This window comes from Lithobates pipiens, unplaced genomic scaffold (assembly GCF_037356315.1).
Source record: "Lithobates pipiens isolate NorthernLeopardFrog02 unplaced genomic scaffold, aLitPip1_a1.2 Scaffold_25, whole genome shotgun sequence".
NCBI classification, from domain to species: Eukaryota; Metazoa; Chordata; class Amphibia; order Anura; family Ranidae; genus Lithobates; species Lithobates pipiens.
Window position 1 is genome coordinate 175,815,924 of NW_027507787.1, and position 22,494 is coordinate 175,838,417.

General features: G+C 41.9%; 1 protein-coding gene across 1 annotated transcript in view; it reads right to left on the reverse strand.

Annotated features, from left to right (window-relative positions):
- Window positions 1–22,494, reverse strand: part of MARCHF5 (membrane associated ring-CH-type finger 5) — a 105,227-nt gene that overhangs the window by 16,561 nt on the left and 66,172 nt on the right. Inside the window, exons 3-4 of the mRNA XM_077455223.1 lie at window positions 20,943–21,073; window positions 4,834–5,017 (exon numbers count right to left, since the gene is read on the reverse strand). Coding sequence (XP_077311349.1) covers window positions 4,834–5,017; window positions 20,943–21,073 — 315 coding nt within the window. The remainder of the gene's footprint in view (window positions 1–4,833; window positions 5,018–20,942; window positions 21,074–22,494) is intronic.

Here is a 22,494-nt window from a genome sequence, read left to right on the forward strand (position 1 = left end):
AAAAATCTAATTTCTTTATAAAATGTAGGGCAATTTGTATTCTGCTACAAATTGTTGGTACAAAATCCCAATAAGCATATATATATATATATATATATATATATATATATATATATATATATATATATATATATATATATATTTGTTTGCTCAAAAGTTATAGCATCTACAAACTATGGTAAATATACTGGACTTTTATTTTTATACTAGTAATGGAGGCAATAATTGATAGCGGGACAGCAATTATCTGGCGGACAGTCAGACACTGACAGACACTTTGTGGGAACCAGTGACACTAAGAGTGATCGTCGCTTAACAGATGCACTGTCAATGTACCAATGACACTGGCAGAAAAGTGGGTTAACATTTAGGGTGATCAGGGGTTTAAATGTGTGCCTAGCCAGTGTTTTACTGTACTGTGTGTGCTGTTTTACACTAGGGGTGCAACGGATCAAAAAACTCACGGATCGGATCGTTCCTCGGATCAGAGTCACGGATCGGATAATTTTTTGGATCAGCAAATAAAAATTTAATTTGCAAAAACCTGTGAAACTTCCACCATCATATAGTCCCCACTGTAATATCCACAATCTCCCCCACTGTAATATTGGCTGAGTATGGCTGGGTACAGCTGAGCATTGCTAGAGTATTGGCAGGCAGGGTATAGCTCGAGTATTGGCAGGCAGGGTATAGCTCGCAGGCAGGGTATAGCTAGAGTATTGGCAGGCAGGGTATAGCTAGAGTATTGGCAGGCAGGGTATAGCTAGAGTATTGGCAGGCAGGGTATAGCTAGAGTATTGGCAGGCAGGGTATAGCTAGAGTATTGGCAGGCAGGGTATAGCTAGAGTATTGGCAGGCAGGGTATAGCTAGAGTATTGGCAGGCAGGGTATAGCTAGAGTATTGGCAGGCAGGGTATAGCTAGAGTATTGGCAGGCAGGGTATAGCTAGAGTATTGGCAGGCAGGGTATAGCTAGAGTATTGGCAGGCAGGGTATAGCTAGAGTATTGGCAGGCAGGGTATAGCTAGAGTATTGGCAGGCAGGGTATAGCTAGAGTATTGGCAGGCAGGGTATAGCTAGAGTATTGGCAGGCAGGGTATAGCTAGAGTATTGGCAGGCAGGGTATAGCTAGAGTATTGGCAGGCAGGGTATAGCTAGAGTATTGGCAGGCAGGGTATAGCAAGAGTATTGGCAGGCAGGGTATAGCAAGAGTATTGGCAGGCAGGGTATAGCAAGAGTATTGGCAGGCAGGGTATAGCAAGAGTATTGGCAGGCAGGGTATAGCAAGAGTATTGGCAGGCAGGGTATAGCAAGAGTATTGGCAGGCAGGGTATAGCAAGAGTATTGGCAGGCAGGGTATAGCAAGAGTATTGGCAGGCAGGGTATAGCAAGAGTATTGGCAGGCAGGGTATAGCAAGAGTATTGGCAGGCAGGGTATAGCAAGAGTATTGGCAGGCAGGGTATAGCAAGAGTATTGGCAGGCAGGGTATAGCAAGAGTATTGGCAGGCAGGGTATAGCAAGAGTATTGGCAGGCAGGGTATAGCAAGAGTATTGGCAGGCAGGGTATAGCAAGAGTATTGGCAGGCAGGGTATAGCAAGAGTATTGGCAGGCAGGGTATAGCAAGGGTATTGGCAGGCAGGGTATAGCAAGGAGTATTGGCAGGCAGGGTATAGCAAGAGTATTGGCAGGCAGGGTATAGCAGAGTACTGGCAGGCAGGGTATAGCAGAGTACTGGCAGGCAGGGTACTGCAGAGTATTGGCAGGCAGGGTACTGCAGAGTATTGGCAGGCAGGGTATTGGCAGGGTATGGAGGGATGGCTGTTTCCATCTCTGGATCTCTCCCCTCCACTGTACAGATTAGTACAGAGAGGGGAGAGAGGAACCGGCGTCATGACATCGGAGCGATCACAGTGTAAACAGCCTGGGTGTAGAAAGATGGCCGTCGCTTCGGAACTAGGCCAAAGCAGCGGCCTTTCCTAAGGCCGAGAACGCGGAGCGCTCCGCGGATCGCGGCATGTGCCGATCCGAGCGGGTTGACCCATTCGGATCACGGATCGGTGACGATCCGTTGCACCCCTATTTTACACAGGGAAATTATGGATTTAATTCCCCGCTATTCCCAGGGACACAGAATCTATCCCTCATCCCCCCCCTGTCAGAATGGAGATCTGCCTTGTTTACATAGGAAGATCTCTGTTTTGAGTTTTTTCCCCGGCGGTCGGCGGGTATCCAGTGCTCAGCACCCGCATATCGGCTTTTGTTGTGCGTAATCACAGAAGCAGCAGTGCACAGGCCCCCTACAGTGCCTTGCGAAAGTATTCGGCCCCCTTGAACTTTTCAACCTTTTGCCACATTTCAGGCTTCAAACATATAGATATAAAATTTTTATTTTTTGTGAAGAATCACCAACAAGTGGGACACAATTGTGAAGTGGAACGAAATCTATTGGATTTTTGAAACTTTTTTAACCAATAAAAAAAATGAAAAGTGGGGCGTGCAAAATTATTCGGCCCCCTTGCGTTAATACTTTGTAGAGCCACCTTTTGCTGCGATTACAGCTGCAAGTCGCTTGGGGTATGTCTATCAGTTTTGCACATCGAGAGACTGAAATTTGCATTGCCCATTCTTCCTTGTAAAACAGCTCGAGCTCAGTGAGGTTGGATGGAGAGCATTTGTGAACAGCAGTTTTCAGCTCTTTCCACAGATTCTCGATTGGTTTCAGGTCTGGACTTTGACTTGGCCATTCTAACACCTGGATACGTTTATTTGTGAACCATTCCTTTGTAGATTTTGCTGTATGTTTGGGATCATTGTCTTGTTGGAAGATAAATCTCCGTCCCAGTTTCAGGTCTTTTGCAGACTCCAACAGGTTTTCATCCAGAATGGTCCTGTATTTGGCTGCATCCCCTCAATTTTAACCATCTTCCCTGTCCCTGCTGAAGAAAAGCAGGCCCAAACCATGATGCTGCCACCACCATGTTTGACAGTGGGGATGGTGTGTTGAGGGTGATGAGCTGTGTTGCTTTTACGCCAAACATAATGTTTTGCATTGTGGGCAAAAAGTTCGAATTTGGTTTCACCTGACCAGAGCACCTTCTTCCACATGTTTGGTGTGTCTCCCAGGTGGCTTGTGGCAAACTTTAGACAAGACTTTTTATGGATATCTTTGAGAAATGGCTTTCTTCTTGCCACTCTTCCGTAAAAGGCCAGATTTGTGCAGTGTACGACTGATTGTTGTCCTATGGACAGACTCTCCCACCTCAGCTGATCATGGGCCTCTTGGCTGCATCTCTGATCAGTCTTCTCCTTGTCTGAGCTGAAAGTTTAGAGGGACGGCCAGGTCTTGGTAGATTTGCAGTGGTATGATACTCCTTCCATTTCAAAATGATCGCTTGCACAGTGCTCCTTGGGATGTTTAAAGCTTGGGAAATCTTTTTGTATCCAAATCCAGCTTTAAAACTTCTCCACAACAGTATTCCGGACCTGCCTGGTGTGTTCCTTGGTCTTCATGATGCTCTCTGCGCTTTCAACAGAACCCTGAGACTATCACAGAGCCGGTTCATTTATACAGAGACTTGATTACACACAGGTGGATTCTATTTATCACCATCAGTCATTTAGGACAACATTGGATCATTCAGAGATCCTCGCTGAACTTCTGGAGTGAGTTTGCTGCACTGAAAGTAAAGGGGCCGAATAATTTTGCACGCACCACTTTTCAGTTTTTTATTTGCTAAAAAAGTTTAAATTATCCAATAGATTTTGTTCCACTTCACAATTGTGTCCCACTTGTTGGTGATTCTTCACAAAAAATTTAAATTTTATATCTTTATGTTTGAAGCTTGAAATGTGGCAAAAGGTTGAAAAGTTCAAGGGGGCCGAATACTTTCGCAAGGCACTGTGTAATATATATATATATATATATATATATATATATACACACACACACACACACACACACAATAATAAATCTAAATAAATTTATATATGTATATATATATATATATATAATTTATTTATATTTATTATTGTGTGTGTGTGTATATATATATATATATATATATATATATATATATATATATATATATATATATATATATATATATATATATATATATATATATTTTTTTTTTTTACTAGTAATGGCGACAAATCGGATTTACTTTTGAAATTTTTTGGGGACTAGTGATACAAATACAGTGATTAGTGAAAGTGCTTTTTTTTTTAGCACTAGACGGACACTGGCAGGTAAGGGGTTAATATCAGGGGAGATCAAAGGGTTAAATGCGTGCCTAGCTGGTGTTTCAGTGTACTAGGGAGCGTGCTTTATAGAAAAACATGGATCAAAAGCAAACTGCATGTGTACGAACCAGGCCTGACCCAGAGAAATCCTCAGCTGATGTCCCCTGGGCAATCAACACTTCAGAGTGTCATTTTGCCCCATGGTTTCTTCCACAAACCCATATGACTAAAGCACATAGCTGTGACATAGATGGAAAAAAAAAAAAGCATGCACCAAGAGAGACAGACATTGGGCTTTTACCATGTTTTAACAAATGATAGAGTAATATGCCCCATACACACTATCAGATTTTCTGCTGATTTTTTCCTTCAAGTTTACCAAAACCATTTAGTGGAAGGGCCTGCCTGATTGCATACACATTGAAACGCCTAAGGTTTGACCTCATATTATATGGTTTTGGTAAATCTGAAGGAAAAACTCACCAGAAAAACTGATAGTGTGTATGGGGCTTTAGAAACAAGTTCAGCAGGCACATTGTAGAGAAAACCATTTCTTCATATGTTTTATATGGTATCTAATCCTCACTTACCTGGAAATATGCTGTTAAGAATCTGTAATTTGTTGGAGTATTTACGCCACAATCTGAGCACATAGTCCTCCCAGCGAATCATTTTACCCAGAATTAGCATGACGGGAATGGTGGGTAGACCAATCAGCAAGAAGAGAGGATCTGCCCGCTCCATCACATCTAGACCTTCCTTGTGGCCCACAACCTGCAGAATGTGAAAACCGCTCAGATCACTACACCCATCACCAGAACAATGTCACATGGGGGACCAAAAGACAGGAAATCCTAGTAACTTATATCTGTAATTCACCATAAATAGCATTCAAAAAATATCAACATGGCATAATTTCAGAGTGTAAGTGCCAGAACAATTAGCCAGTCAAATGAGCTTATGCAATTTATGTATTATGCAAATACATACACCAGCACGGTTTTCATTATGACCATCAGACTATCAATAACTCCAGACATGTCGCCACTACAGCTCTTATCAGCAGAAAGAAGACCTTTATCACTCAGTCCCACCTTACTGTCTATGGTCCAGTTAGTTTGGAGCTGTAAAGGAGCAACATTTTATATACGATTATGCAGTCATGTTTTAAGGGATTTGGGCAGCCAGGTTTTCATGGTATTGGCCTAGCTCACATTTCCTTCTTTTGTCCGAGTTTTTTAAAGTGGTTGTAAAGGCAGAAGGTTGTTTTTTTTTTTTTTTTTTTTATCTTAATGCATTGTGATAAAAAAAACCTGTGTGCAGCAGCCCCCCTCATACTTACCTGAGGGTCCTCTATCCAGGGATGTTGCACTAGAGACTCAGCTGTCCGAGACACTCCCTCCTGATTGGCTGAGACACACAGTGGGTACCATTGGCTCCCGCTGTGGTCAAAGTCAGTAAGCCAATGAGGTGATAGAGGGGGTGGGGCCGAGCCACAGCTCCATGTCTGAATGGACACACAGAGCAGCAGGTCCGGTGCCCTCATAGCACAGCGAAGTGCACCTGCGACTTTCCTGTGTATTAGCTGCACTGAGCCATAGACTTCTATTATATCCTGCGGGTTTGGGGCGCTTTCACAAAGTGCACCACACGCACAAGACATAAGAGGTTTATGGCAAAGCGCAGCTGAGCCGCAAGAAAGCCACAGGTGCACTGCGCTGTAGCCGTCCTGTGGGTAAACCTCAGCGCAGTAAAATCCCATTGTTCACGGTGGCCCGTGACTGATTACCAAATGACTTAAAGAGGAGGGCCAGTTTAAAAAAAAAAAAAAAAAAAAAAAGTCAGCAGCTGCAAACACTGCAGCTGCTGACTAAATAAACACACTTACCTGTCCAGGGCGCCCACGATGTCGGCCGCCCGAGGCCGACCCGTCCCTCGGCTCTCGGGGCCCGGCGCCGCCATTCCCTCTAAGGGAAACAGGCAGCGGAGCCTTACGGCTTCACTGCCCGTTTCCTACTGCGCATGCGCGAGTCCCGCAGATACTGCGCATGCGCGAGTCCCGCAGCGCTTTCTGAATGGGACGCGCTGTGTTCTGGAACACACAGTTCCCAGAACACAGCGCGACCCATTACCCAGAAGACGCCGCGACGAAGACAGAAGACAGAAGATCTCCGCGGAGGAGGAAGAGGAAGATTAGGATAAAGTGCCTAGCAACAGGCATTTCTGGTAAGTAAAAAAAAAAAAAAATTTTTCATTTTATTTTTTTTTGATTTTTTTGTCATTTTTAACATTTTTTGGTTTTCAGGGTGGCCCTCCACTTTAAGTGGCCCTTGTTCTTCAGAAGGTTGAGCACCCCAGAGGTTTACAACCACTATCATTATATAAAACCAACTGCTAAAATATAATTTGTTAACATGTTAATGTAATTTCAAAAGTCATTTTTAATTTTTTTAAACCTGTACCTCTCATTAAACCAATACTGTTTTACCCTGCCAAAAAGGTACTTGAAGCAGGCAGTTAAAATTATAGGGATGACAACGCTGCGTTATGGTCTGCCAAATGTTCTGTGTGGTCAAATTTGTTCAAGCCCAATGGAGACTATAGGCAGCAATGCCCACAACCACAGCATAGGCATGGTCTGTGGCAGTGGTCACCAACCTCTAAGACCACTAAACCCACAATTGTGAATCCTACGGAGCGCTAACAGGAATTTTATACAGACAATGCTCTGGCTCTCTGCTTGGTTTGTTGGCAGCACATTCACAATTAATGTATATATTCATTCAGTCGTATTAGACTATTGGTGATTAGCCAGCTCTCTGGGCACCATGTCTGATATACATGAAAGCCTCTTTTCCTTAAAATGGTCTTGGAAAATTGTGTTACAATTTAGGTCTAATCTTTCCTTAATATCCCCCAATTGATTAGCTTGGGACTGGCATGCAGAATATGACAACATATGTGTATATCCAAGCTGTACACACAAACAAGAGCCAAGATATACAAGAGCCAATTAACCCCCGTGTCTTAAGTGTGGGAAGTGAGCAGAGTACCAGGAAGAAACTCACAAGAGCAAAGGAAAAACATGCAAACTCCATACAGATAGTCTCCTGGATATAAATTGAACCAAGAAACCGAGCGTTACAAGGCTGTCGTGCTAACCACTAAACTACTGTGCTGCCAGTCCCCCAGCTTCCCTATTTCAAACTGACCACCCTAATCATAGAAGCATATCCATCCCAGCATGGTCAGTTTCCAGCTGTACTGTGAGCACAGCCTGCCTGTACTCAATGGCTGACATGACCCCTCCCCTGCCCCTGCACAGCTCTTCACTGGGTACTGCTCTGACTGCTACTGACACAATTTTTTTCAAAGAAAGAAAATAAAGCTGCTAGAATTGCCCAGCCAGTCACTTGACTTGAATCCAATAGAAAATTTAAGGAAAGAACTAAAGATCAGAGTTCATAGAAGAGGCCCACGGGAACCTTCAAGATTTGAAGACTGTATGGAAAAATGGGCCAAAAATCACACTTGAGCAATGCAAATGACTAGCTTCTCCATACAGGAGTCTTGAAGCTGTCATTACCAACAAATGGTTTTGTACAAAGCATTAAATACATTTCGGTTAGCGTGTTCAATGCTTTTTCCCTGTGTCATTCTATTTTATTACACAACTTTATTTCTGAACTTATTTGTTTTGGTTTCTTCGTATGTATTGCTTGCTGCCGACTAGAGCTGCACGATTAAATCGTTAAAGAATCAGGTCGCGATTCTTTACCCCTCGTGATCTTAAAGCATTTTCCCGATTTTATGCAGAGTTCTCTGCTCACAGCGAACCGCTATCAAACCCCCCCAACCCCCCAAAAAAAAAACAGGCAGCCTGCCAAGTATCGCCTAGACGGTGATAAACAGAAATTGTAACACTAAGGCTCGGTTCACACCTAAACTGGCTGCAGAGAGCAAAGCAACACTGTCCGTCCCAGGGATGAATTCAGGGCAGAATCTTTACCTGAATTCAGCCCTGAAATGGAGGCAAAGACACACACAGCCTCAGTCGCCCAGGAGACATGAGAACTGGCTCCATAGAGAGCCAGTCACATTTTCCTGCTATGTGAATTGGATGCGGTGAAACCCGCATCCAATTCACATAGGTGTGAACCCAGCCTTAGTCCTTTTAGCTCAAAGGAATGAACTTCGGTCTGTAAATGAGGGAAGTTTTACCACTTAAAGACTAAACCTTTTTCTTACACCTTAAAAAAATTATATATATATATATATATTTTTTTTTCCGGGTGTTTACGACTACCAGTTCCTGTTGGTGTTTGTTCCAGCTGCCCTTCAGTCCCGTTTTGTTTCGTGGCTGTTCTATCATCTTGCCACTTACCACTGAGGATTCTATCAAGGCCTCACATTGTGCATATGACTGCATATGCTGGTTTCCTGTCTCCTAGTGACATCCAGAAACACATGAAGGTTTTGCCATTGCAGCATTGCTTAACCAAGCCAGTCCACTACCATTTCTCAATGTATTATTACAGTGAGGAGCAAGCTTTCCAGTTGTTCCGTCTATGCCAGGAGATTTTAAGCAAATTGTACATTTAAGCACGTTATCAAATTGCCACGTTTTTAACCAATTGAGCTTTTTGATCATTTGTAAACACAAGACTGTTCCGATCAGCGCTTTCAATTTTGGTTGCCCCTGAATGTTTGTACTTGTATTCACACCCCTCCTGGTGTGCTCATCCACACAGCTGCTCTTTGGGCTCTTTCAGGATACTCAAAAGGTTCGTAGTGCAACATATGTCTAAGTTTCCTGGCACCAGACAGTTTATGTTATTTCATTGGCTTACAGCTAGTGAAAACCCAAAATTCAGTAACCCAGATACTTAGAATATTGTGAAAAAGTTCAATATTGTAGACTCATGGTGTCACATTCTAATAAGCTAATTAACTCAAAACACCTGCAAAAGGTTTCCTGAGCCTTTAACCTCCCTGGCGGCGATCCAGAATCTGGCTCAGGTTGGGATTTCAGCACCACGAGCGGTAACCCTGAGCCAGACTCGGGATCACATCGCTGGATACAGGGAGGACAAAGGGAGTTGGATATAAAATTTTCCGACAACATGATCCGATCGGACAAAATCAGAATTCTCTACAAACGATCGGACAAAGTGCAACGCATACTCAGATCAAATTACGAGACCAACGCTATTGGCTACTAGCCTAAACGTAGTCCAGTTGACCTAAACCCCATAGAGAATCTGTGGAGTATTCTCAAGAGGAAGATGAGACACTAGATGCAACAATGCAGATGAGCTGAAGGCCGCTATCAAAACAAATTTGCGTGGCAAGTCTCTAGCAAAATCAAAGTTGCAGTGGTGAGTCTACAGCAAGTGCTCTGCAAGCAAAGTTGCAGTGGTGAGTCTACAGCAAGTGCTCTGCAAGTCAACAGTATGAAAATTCAGGCACAGTGACCCCTGTGTGGGATGACTATAGCACAACATAACAGAACTTGCAGTAGACTTGCAGAATGTTTGCAAAGAAGGTTGATCTGGAGTCATGCAATGCGGACTTGCTGCAATTGTGCAACAAACTTGTGAAGCCTGGCAAGTCTAGCAATAGCTTAGCAAAAGTCATTTTCAAACACAGGCTGATCGCCTCCATGCCACGTTGCACTGATGCAGTAAATCATGCAAAAGACATACTTTTCAGAAAGCCAACATTTCTGTATTTAAAATACTTTTTTTTTTTTTTGGTCTTATGTAATGTTCTAGTTTTCGGAGATACTGAATATTGGGTTTTCACTAGCTATAAGCCATAATCATCAAAATTATAAGAAAGAAATGCTTGAAATGGTATATCACTTTGCGTGTAATGAATCTATAAAATATATGAATTTCCATTTTTGAATTGAATGACTTAAATAAATTAACTTTATGATAGTAATATTTTTTTAGATGCACCCGTACACACACACACACACTTTTAAATGGAATGGGTTGTTTTACAAGGTGAGGGTCCATACACACTTTAATACAGGGCTCGACAAAACCCGGGCGCCAGGTCGCATTGCCGACTAGAATTAGCGACTGGCGCCTGGGGCAGCACAGCTGGGGGTATCCTGTCTCCGTGGACCCCCCCAGCGTGATTGCGTCGGGCCGCGCCGCCGGCGGCCGGTAATTGAGCCCCCGGCTTTGAGGCCTTCTGTGACGCTATTCCCTTCTGTGATCCTATTCCTTCTGGAATCTGGCGCCCTCTTGTGGAGGCCGTTGGAATTACAACCATTAATGCCAATGGATCTCCTTCCATTTACTTAGAGCACCTAAACATTACATATACATACATACACATATATATATATATATACACACACACACACACACACACACACACACACACACTTTTTTTCTTTTTTATTCTAACACCCTAGAGAGTAAAATGGTGGTCGTTGCAATAATGTCTGTCACACCATATTTGCACAGCGTACTTACAAGCGCACTTTTTTTGGGAAAAAATAATTTATTTAATAAAAAAAAATAAGACAACAGTAAAGTTAGCCCAATTTTTTTTTATATTGTGAAAGATAATGTTACGCCGAGTAAATTGATACCCAACATGTCATGCTTCAAAATTGCGCCCGCTCATGGAATGGCGACAAACTTTTACCCTTTAAAATCTCCATAGGCGACGTTTAAAAAAATTCTACAGGTTGCACGTTTTGAGTTACAGAGAAGGTCTAGGGCTAGAATTATTGCTCTTACTCTACCGATCGCAGCGATACCTCACATGTGGTTTGAACATTGCTTTCATATATGCGTTCGCTTCTGCACGCAAGCTTGGCGGGACAGGGCGCATTTAAAAAAAATTTTTTTTTCTTATTTTAACTTTTATTTTTATTCACTGTTCTTTTAAAAAAAAAAAATGTGTGTCACTTTTATTCCTATTACAAGGAATGTAAAAATCCCTTGTAATAGAAAAAAGCATGACAGGTCCTCTTATATATGAGATATGGGGTCAGAGAGACCTCACATCTCATATTTACACTAAAATGCAATTTAAAAAAAAAAATCGTCATTTGAAAAAAATAAAACAAATAAAATGTCCCTCTAAGAGCTATGAGCAATGACTTGGAGACAGGTGGGGGGGCTGGAGGCGCTATCTTCCCCTCACTCACCTCCATGTCAGGCCAGGGACAGGTCCAGATTGCCGTCACGGACCTGGCTCCTAACTTTAGCTGGCTCCTAGATTCCAAGCAAATTTGTCAACCCCTGCTTTAATATCTGTGCAGTAATGCACCACAGCACATCAGGCCAGTTTAAATGCATGAAAGTTTCTGTGATAATCATCAAGAGTCCAAGATGGAATTTTTAAAAATCTACAGGTAAGCTACAAAATCCATTTAAGCAGAGCCGCATAAAACCACTCTGAAAATACAGAAGTTAATGGCTAAATAATGACCCGTGGAGCTTCCCGAAAGTGACAGAACCTGAAACGTGTTGTACATTTGCAATACATCGCATATGGCGCTTCACCAAGATGTATAATGAAGCACTGGAGAGCCTTAAACACTTAATGGGCTGCCAGAACCTAACAAAGCATCAGGAAAAACAACCAACCCGCCTCCGTTCTCCTCCACGCCGTCTCTGTGAGTAATCCGTTATATATTTGGTATACAAATACACACAACAGGAGCCCACAGAAATTGGCAGAAAATCAAAGTCAACATTGACATAATTAGCACAGATGTTAATTAACAATGATAATCACGGTTAGCATTTTCATTTTTTTATAATTTGATTACTCATTAGTGGGAAGAAGGAGGTTTTCTGTTTTTAAACAAAGAAAATTTATGTTTTTTATGGTTCAGTGGCGAACGCAGTTTTTTATCAGCGGCTGTATAAACACAAGCATGCTCATTAGATGGAACTCCCTTGTGGTGATGGTGTAAAGGATCTCAGGTGATGGACTGGGAAGTTTAATACATTGCAGGCCCAAGCAAAGGGCAATAACCTTCAGCACCATCAGCTGTTCTAGGGTTTAGGTATTTGCAATACTGCTTCCACCAACCATACATGTGAACACACACACTGATGCTGCACTATATGCAGGTAGCCTTAAAGTAAATCCTAACGGAATGACTTTAAAGGCTTGTTTACACGAGCTTGGCCCTCTGAAGAGAGATCTGCAACTGATATTGAGAAGGCATTATGTTGCCTCCTCACCGCCCGTTTTAACCCACAGCGCTGCAGCTCCATTCAGTTCAACAGGCTACATTCGACAAGCAGTACCAGCCGCCAAATGCGACACAGGATAATTTTTGGCATGCCACAGCATGTGTATACTCCCCATTCACTGCTTATGTAGCTTAAAGCGGTAGTAAACCTGCTGACATTTTTTTATTTTAGACCTGCAAGGGAAAAGGCGTAATGAGCTAGTATGCACCGCAAGAAAGCTAAGAGCCCCTCAGCATTTGTGCACATCGCTGGATCAAGATCTGGCTCACGTATGTATTTGGTGGTAGCTTCATGCAGAAAGTCTTTTACCTTGCTGCAAAGAATGCAGCAAAGTGGAAAAATAAATAAACTACCTTCTGCCTTTACAACCACTATAAAAACAACATAGCTCCACAGGAAAATTTGGCCAATCTGCTGGGGGTCACTGGAAGAAGGCCATTGTGATTTTCATAATCTATGTCATATCAATATAAAGAATCCATGTTTCAAATATTTTTAAATTATTATTAAAATCCAAAAACGAGGTTTTATTCCGAACATGTGATACACTAAGTGTTTCAGGAGCATTGTTTTGCCCTCTTCATCAGGGCTGATGTTATGTTATAACCCCCATCAGTTTTCTTTTGCCATCTGTATCTCATTGGGTAGATTTCCCTTCACTTCCTGTCCCATAGCCAATACTGGAAGTGAGAGGATGTCAAGCCAAAATTTAGGATTTTCTTTTACTTTCAATAAAATTAAAAATCAGGAAAAATAAAAGGAGGGTGAATCTCCCCAACGGGGGCACAGACAGCAATAAAAGCCGACAGGTGTCCGTTACCCTCTCCACTCTAGTCACAACTTACAAAAAATAAATAAAAATAAAAGCCCCTTTCAGAAGCTGAAGACTAAATGGTGTGCCAACATTGCAGTTTAGGTCTTGAGTATACTGCTAGGCACACTGCCTACTTGGAGTCTACATGCACACCTTGCATCTATGTGGGTTTATGCTCACCTATGTACAGTGCCTCAAAAAAGTACTCATACCCCTTCAAAATTTTCCACATTTTGTCATGTTGCAAGCAAAAACGTAAATGTATTTTATTGGGATTTTATGTGATAGACCAACACAAAAAATGACACATAATTGTGAAGTGGACGGAAAATGATGCATGGTTTTAGTATTTTTTTATTTTTTATTTTACAAATAAATGTGTAAAATGTGTGTCACGAATTTGTATTCAGCCCCCTAGTTAAACACTTTGTAGAACAACCTTTCACTGCAATTACAGCAGCAAGTCTTTTTGGGGATGTCTCTAACAGCTTTGCACATCTAGAGTGACATTTTTGCCCATTCTGCTTTGCAAAATAACTCAAGCTCTGTCAGATTGGATGGAGAGCATCTGAACAGCAATTTTCAAGTCTTTTCACAGATTTTCAACTGGATTTAGGTCTGGGCTTTGACTGGGCCATTCTAACATCAGTATGCTTTGACCAGGGATTTACAAACTACGGCCCTACAGCTGTTGTGAAACTACACGCCCCATGAGGCATTGTAAAACTCTAACATTCACAGACATGACTAGGCATGATGGGAATTGTAGTTCCTGAACAACTGGAGGGCCATAGTTTGGAGAGCCCAGAATTCAAAACCATTTCATTGTAGCCCTGGCTGTATGTTTAGGGTCGTTATGCTGCTGGAAGGTGAACCTTCACCCCAGTCTCAAGTCTTTTGCAGACTCTAAAGACTCGTACACACATTTTGATTTTCGGAGGACCGAACGTCTTTTTTGTGGCTAGTCTCATATCAAAAGTGAAGAGGCTACTTACAATAGTAAAATTTTTCATTTGATTGAACGTGTTGAATAGTTTTGAACGTAGTCTTTCGTTTCTGAGAATGCGTAGTACAATTTTATTTATTTTTTTGTATGAAAACAAAACCGTACTAAAACCGCACTAATGAAATGAAAATCAGACGTTGAGTTTACATTAGAGCTGCACAATTCTGGCCAAAACGAGAATCAGGATTTTGTTTTTGCATAGAATAAAAATATCACGATTCTCTCACAAATCCCGCAACGTACATTATACAAAAAAATTGGGCTAACTTTACGGTTTCATGTTTTTTTTTTTATTCAATAAAGTAATTTTTTCCCCCAAAAAAATTATATTTGAAAGACCGCTGCACAAATACAGTATGACATAAAATATTGCAACCAGCATTTTATTCTCTACTAAAAAATGTATATATATATATATATATATATATATATATATATATATAGTTTTTGGGGGGGGGGGGGGGGGGTCTAAGTAATTTTCTAGCACAAAAAAAAGATTTAAACTTGAAACCAACAAATGTCAGAAAAAGGTTTCGTGTTTAAGTGGTTAAACGTTAGTCACATGCACACAAAGTCTATTCCTTTGACAAATTGTTACAATGTTTAGACTTAGTTCCACTGCTAAAGAATGTTGTGATTCTTGGCAGACTGCTAGGTTGATGGCTGTGGCTTCAGAAGAGCAGAGAGAATTCTATGCATTGCAAGAATCTGAAACAATTTTGTCAAGATAGCAAGGGGGGGGGGGGGGGGGGGGAAATCGCAATAACGATTCCTGACGATCACGCAGCTCTATTTCACATCCGATAAAAATGTTGTAGTCTTCACATCCAGATTTTGTCTGACGAAAAAGCAAAAATCGGCTGTCGAAAGCACCATACTAACGATCAGAATATCGTCAGCTCGTCGTATGACCTTTTCTATCCAATTTTCATACAGTATGTACGGGCCTCAACAGGCTTTCTTGTAAGATTGCCCTGTATTTGGCTCCATCCATCTTCCCATCAACTCTGACCAGCTTCCCCACAACATGATGCTGCCACCACCATGTATCACAGTGGAGATGGTGTGTTCAGGGTGATGTGCAGTGTTATTTTTCTGCCAAACACAGCATTTTTCTTTTAGGCCAAAATGTTCAATTTGGGTCTCATCTGACCAGAGCCCCTTCTTCCACATGTTTCAATGGATTCTCCCAAACTGCAAACGTGACTTCTTTCGGTTTTCTTTCAACAAATGCTTTCTTGCCACTCTTCCATAAAAGCCAAAAATATGGCGTGCACAACTAATAGTTGTCCTGTGGACAGATTCACCCACCTGAGCGGTGGATCTCTGCCGCCCCTCCAGAGTTAACATGGGCCTCTTGGCTGCTTCTCTGATTAATGCTCTCCTTGCTCAGCCTGTCAGTTTAGGTGGATGGCCATGTCTTGGTAGGTTTGCAGTTGTGCCATACTCTTTCCATTTTTGGATGATGGATTGAACAGTGCTCCATAAGGTGTTCTAATGCTTGGGATATATTTTTTTTTATAACCTCATCCTGCTTTAAACAACTTTATTCCAGACCCGTCTGGTATGTTGTGTTCCTTGGCCTCCATGATGCTGTTTGTTCACTCAGGTTCTCTAACAAACTTCTGAGGGAATCACAGAACAGCTGCATTTATACTGAGATTAAATTACACACAGGTGGACTCTATTTAATAATTATGTGACTTCTGAAAGCAATTGGTTCCACTAGATTTTAGTTAGGGGTATCAGAGTAAAAGGGGTCTGAATACAAATGCCCGCCAAACTTTTCAGTCATTTGTAAAAAATTTGGAAAACTATCGTTTTCGTTCCACTTCACAATTATGTACCAATACTTTGTGTTGGTCTATGACATAAAATCCCAATAAAATAAATTTACGTTTTTGGTTATAACATGACAAAAAGTTGACAATTTCAAGGGGTATGAATATTTTTTCAAGGCACTGTAGGTTTTCTGCTGTCCTCCTACAAATCAAAACACATAGGAAAAGGTAAACCGCTTCTCTCCAAATTTGCAAATAGTCTTTATGCCTGGCAGGGGCATTAACTTGAAAGTTTCTCCAGGGCAGACCTGCTATGAATAGTATAAGGTTTTCTGCGAGGTGTTGCAGAATATTTTCTACAAGAACTATCAAAATGGTTTTTACCAGAAAGCAGGATCATTTCCCTGGCTTTACTGGCAGCCAGAGGGTTTGTCTTTGTATCTACTTTTCTATCCTGGCAGAAAGGGCAGCAGCATAGAATGGTAGCAGAGTGGCGCAGCTGCCTGCACACAGATGTAAATTCTCATCTATTGATTATATCCTAAGAGAACAAATAAAAGAGTAGCTAATGATACTGCTGGGATTTTACACACATTGCTTGCTACATTCCTGCGATTTTGTGGGGCAACGGCTGGTAACATCTTGAGACTGGTAATTGAAATGAATCTTTTTTTTTTTTTTAAATAAAAAGCTCCTTAATGACACACACAATAGAGGGCTGGCCTAGGCACACAACTGCTGTCACATCAAATAGGGACTTTATTAACTTGCAATTTAAACTTCCATCTGCAATAAACCCAACTTACAATTTTTTTTTATTTTTTTAAAGAAAAAACGAAAACAGGTTGTATGATTTGCTTGACCTCCCAAGCCCTATCCATCACAGGACACGTGCTAGGGAATTGGCAAAGCTACTGGCATAACCGCTTTGACAGATGGACCTGGTTTCAGGTCTATCTGCACCACTCATGCTAGTGTCCAGAGTAAAATCAGGACTTCATCTAATTAAAGCGATTGTGGCTGTTTTCAATACATGAAACAGTCGCAGATGCCCTCCCGATTGGAGAGGGCATATGGGATGTGAGCTGTCTGTGGACAGCTTACTACTTTCTGTCTGTGTAGTATGAACACTGCACAAGCGGAGCCTTCAGATAGACAGGGAAAGTTCCTTTCTCTGAAAAAAAAAAAATGGCCTTATGCTATTCCTAGCAAACAGAATTAACAGTCCTTCTCTTAGCTGAAGGCAGGGGAGGGAGCTGGTGAAGCAGCTGCAGCCACTCTGCTCTGTTTGCCGAGTCTGTAGCAGACACCGCACAGAAAACAGTATATCATTCCTAATTAAAAGTGGTTGAAAACCCTTTACAACCACTTTTTGCTACAGGTAAGCCTACAATAACAAGGTTACCTATAGCTACCACAGATATCTCCTAAACCTCCATGATTTAGGAGATATCCCCTTTATCTGCATGTGCATGTGCCAACATCATAGGCACATGCGCACTAAAGCAATGGCAAGTACATGTCGTTGCTTCAGTTAGTGTGGCGTTACCAGCGGGTGGGAGTAACATCATCGTGGCTCCGGCCAATTACAGCGTTGGAGCCTGCAATACCTGGAAATAACATTGGGAACGATGTCGCCGGCTGGAGCGGGGGAAGGGGGGGGCGCTGCAGGGGCTTCAGTCTAAGTTAATTTACAATGAGCTAGTATGCATAGTAGCTCATTATGCCTTTGTCTTGCAGGTTTTTTTTTTGTTGGTTTACAACCACTTTAACAAAAAGGGGGCTACTCCCCGTTGTAGATTACACTTAGGATTTTCTCAGTTTTCTCCTTAAAATAAAAAAAATGGCACAGGCTTTATGCCTGCACCACCCTTTGTTAATTCCACCCATGGAATCAACAACTGGCAAAAAAGGCTAGATCAGTATTATAATAAAGAACCATCCTAGATAAAGTTTTCCACTGGTGTAGAAAAGGCATGATCCACATTGCTTCACTCAATACCTTTAAATTTGGAACAAATAATTTATTTCAGAATTTGTGCTGGAAAGACTGGCACACAAATAACTAAATTGTACTATTAAATTGATTGTAAAGCTATTATTTTAAAATAAAAACAAAACATTATATACTTACCTGCTCTGTGAAAGCGGAGTTCCGCTTTCAAAAAAAATAATAAAAGTCAGCAGCTACAAATACTGCAGCTGCTGGCTTTTAATAATCCGACACTTACCTGTACACGGTCCAGCGATGCAGGGAAACAAAGCCCCGCTCATCTCATATATAAACACACACATACACACACTCTCTATCTCACAGAGTGAGTACACCCCTCAAAATGTTGTAAATATTTTATTATATCTCTTAATGTGACAACACTGAAGAAATTATACTTTACAGTTATACAAGCTCTACACTCACTACTTTACATTGTAAATTTAACCGCTTGCCGCCCGTCGGCTGTCATGACGGTCAGGCGGCATGGCTCTCATTATGGGAGGTCGTCATATGACGCCCTCGCCTTCCCGGCCCCTCAGGGGGTACTCGCGCACACCCACAGTGTCACTGGAGACTTTTTGCATGCCCGGCGGGTGCAATGTCCGCCGGGCACCCGCAATTGCCCGGTAAGACAGCAGGACCGTGGATCTGTGTGTGTAAACATACAGATCCAGGTCCTGTTAGAGGAGAGGAGAGCGATGGTGTGTTCTCAGTACAGAGGAACACCCATCAATCTCTTCCCCTTGTGAGTCCCCTCCCCCTATAGTTAGAACCACTCCCTTGGAACATAACTAACCCCTCAATCACCCCCTAGTGTTAACCCCTTCCCTGCCAGTCACATTTATACAGTAATAGCACGGATCGCTGTCTAAATATGAATGGTCCCAAAAATGTGTCAAAAGTGTGCAATATGTGCGCCGCAATATCGCAGTCACGATATAAAAAATAAATCGCAGATCGCCGCCATTACTAGTGAAAATTTTTTTTAATAATAAATTGGATATTTATTATAGCAAAAAGTAAAAAAATATTGTGTTTTTCTCAAACTTGTTTGTTTATAGCGCATAAAACTGCAGAGGTGATCAAATACCACCAAAAGAAAGCTCCATTTGTGGGGAAAAAAATTATATGAATATATCTATAGATAGATAGATAGAGATATATATATATATATATCTAATGAATTTCATCAGGGTACAGTGCTGCATGACCGCGCAATTGTCAAAGTGTGACAGCACTGAAAGCTGAAAAATGGCTTGAGCAGGAAGGGGATAAAAATGCACTGTATTGAGGTGGTTAACTTCCCCCTCAAAATAACTCACACAGCCATTAATGTCTAAACCGCTGACAACAAAAGTGAGTACACCCCTAAGTGAAAATGTCCAAATTGTAAACAGTTAGCCATTTTCCCTCCCTGGTGCCATGTGATTCGTGAGTGTTACAAGGTCTGAGGTGTGAATGGGCAGATTGTTAAATTTGGTGTCATCAATTTCAGTCTCTCATACTGGTCACTGGAAGTTCAACATGGAACCTCATGGTGGCAAAAAACGGAGGAGCTGAAAAAAATAAAAATAAAGAATTGTTTCTATACATAAAAATGTCCAAGGCTATAAGATTGCCAAGACCCTGAAACTGAGCTGCAGCATGGTGACCAAGACCACACTGCGGTTTAACAGGACAGGTTTCACACATAATAGGCCTCGCCATAGTCGACCAAAGAAGTTGAGTGCATGCGCTCAGCGTCATATCCAGAGGTTGTCTTTGTGAAATAGACATACGAATACTGCCATCATTGCTGCAGAGGTTGAAAGGGTGAGGGTCAGCCTGTCAGTGCTCAGACTATACTCCACACACTGCATCAAATTGGTCTGCATGGCTGTCATCCCAGAATGAAGCCTCTTCTAAAGATAATGCACAAGAAAGCCCGCAAACAGTTTGCTGAAGACAAGCAGACTAAGGACATGGATTACTGGAACCATGTCCTGTGGTCTGATGAGACCAAGATAAACTTATTTGGTTCAGATGTCAATTGTCTGTGGCGGGAACCAGGTGAGGAGTACAAAGACAAGTGTGTCTTGCCTACAGTCAAGCATGGTGGTCGGAGTGTCATGGTCTGGGGCTGCATGAGTGCTGCTGGCACTTGGAAGCATGTACTGTGACATACTGAAGCAGAGCATGATCCTCTCCCTTCAGGGACTGGGCCTCAGGGCAGTATTCCAACATAACGGCCCAAAACACACCTCCAAGACGACTACTGTGGGGCATCCTCAAACAGAAGGTGGAGGAGCGCAAGGTCTCCAACAGCCACCAGCTAAAACAAGTCATCATGGGGGTGTGGAAGAGGACTCCAGTGGCAACCTGTGAAGCTCTGGTGAACTCCATGCCAAAGAGGGTTAAGGCAGTGCTGGAGAATAATGGCGGCCACACAAAATATTGACACTTTGGGCCCAATTTGGACATTTTCACTTAGAGGTGTACTCACCTTTGTCACCAGTGGTTTAGACATTAATGACTGTGTTTAGTTATTTTGTGGGGACAGTAAATTTACACTGTTATACAAGCTGTACACTCACTACTTTACATTGTAGCAAAGTGTCATATCTTCAGTGTTGTCAAATGAAAAGATATAATAAAATATTTGCAAAAATACGAGGGGTGTACTCACCTTTGTGAGATACATACATACATACACACACACACTAAACGTAGTTCTATTTCATACAGTTATTAAGCATCTATTGACTATTCCAGTTGGCAGTATAGATTTAAAAAAATTAAAAATAAAGGAAAAAATGAATGTGTCAGCAGATGCTCAATTGGTTGTTAGAAGAGCCTCAATGAGATGTCATAGGTATAAATTTGACTTGCCTGCATTACAGTCACTGCTCCATATGTGACAGCTGTCCAATATATAGATCCCACCATTATTCCAGCTGCAGCAAAAGGGCAGGCTTTGGAGATCAGTCTGTCTGCAAGATCCAGCATGTAAACGACAGGACCTAGAACAACAAAGGAAAAAATACTCTGTTTAGTTAGATGCAGAGAAGCAATCCAAAGACATCTAACATAATGTAAGAAAGAATGCCACCTGAAATGATCTTTGAGGGTCCATTCAAACCAAGTACAGTGGGACTGCATTGGGCGACTATTCAGGCAGTCCCACCGCACCTTCATCGCAAAACACTTCGCACCTCCAGTGTGGCTGGTTCATACCACTGTGTTGCAGCGGTGCGCGGGCGCTGTGCACACAAAAAAAAACAAAAGCTCTGCATTCAGAACTTTTTTTCAGAGCATGGGTCGCAGCATGCCAGCTGATAGAATTAAATGAAATGTCACTGTGACATTTCAATAAAAATTGTTTAAAAAAATAAATAAATCAACGTGAACAGTGAAATGTGTCAGTATCGGTTCATAAACACTGTGCTGGTCTGAGCGAAACACACCGCAAACCTGCTGCCGAGTTGCAATGCAGCCAGTGGTGCAAACAAGCCCTTCGATCATTTAAAAAAAAAAAAAAGTCCATGAACAGGGGCACAGACTGTCTTTTCAGTGCGTACAGTGTGTGGGGTAGGGCTTAACTGACAGGCTAGAATAATTATAAAGAGGTGGTTTTGTGGTGACTGGTGGGCTGCACAGCAATGATCAAGGGAGCCTCTGTTTAGGTGAGTATATGATACTTATGCTTACATACACCTAGCCTGACACATGTCAAAAAAGTTTAGCATTGACACCTTGTTGCATAGTTTAATTCCCACTGCAGGCACCATCAGACTAGAGTACATATGTTGTTCCCTTGTGTGGAGAGGCGCCCCATTTATGCCAATTCCCTCTCTCAACTGCAGTCATCTACCTGGAACTCAGGACATCCTTGATCGCCACAAATAATGAAGAGGCAGATGATGACAGGTCAAGAGTATCTACAACAATGACAACCCCATATTTATATTATAACCAGTTCCCTTTAAAAATACACGTACACAAAAATTAAGTGTACCTGGTGTAAAGTTCCTTATATCCCATTTGCAAAGCAATCAAAAATACTTTCCTACCAAATGATAGTGCCCAATTTGTACATGGGCTCCTAATGCCATAGGTGTGCTGATTCTGTATATGATCAGAGGAGTGTATTAGAACATCACAGGGCAACTCCTGCAGCAAGGAAAAAAATAAAATAAAAAACCAACAGCCATTGTATAAGAAATATGTTATACAATGTGTCTCACTACTCGTTTCACACTGCCATGCTGTATGCCACAAATATATCCCCCCCCCCCCCCCCATCAATCACTCTGCGGTGAAAATAATGCAAAATGCCAATGGCACACAGATAATAACGAGGAGGAAAAAAGGCTGCAGCCAGAATGGAGGACATAGAAAGATAAGATAAAAGTAACCTGTATATTAGGATATCTGACAGATT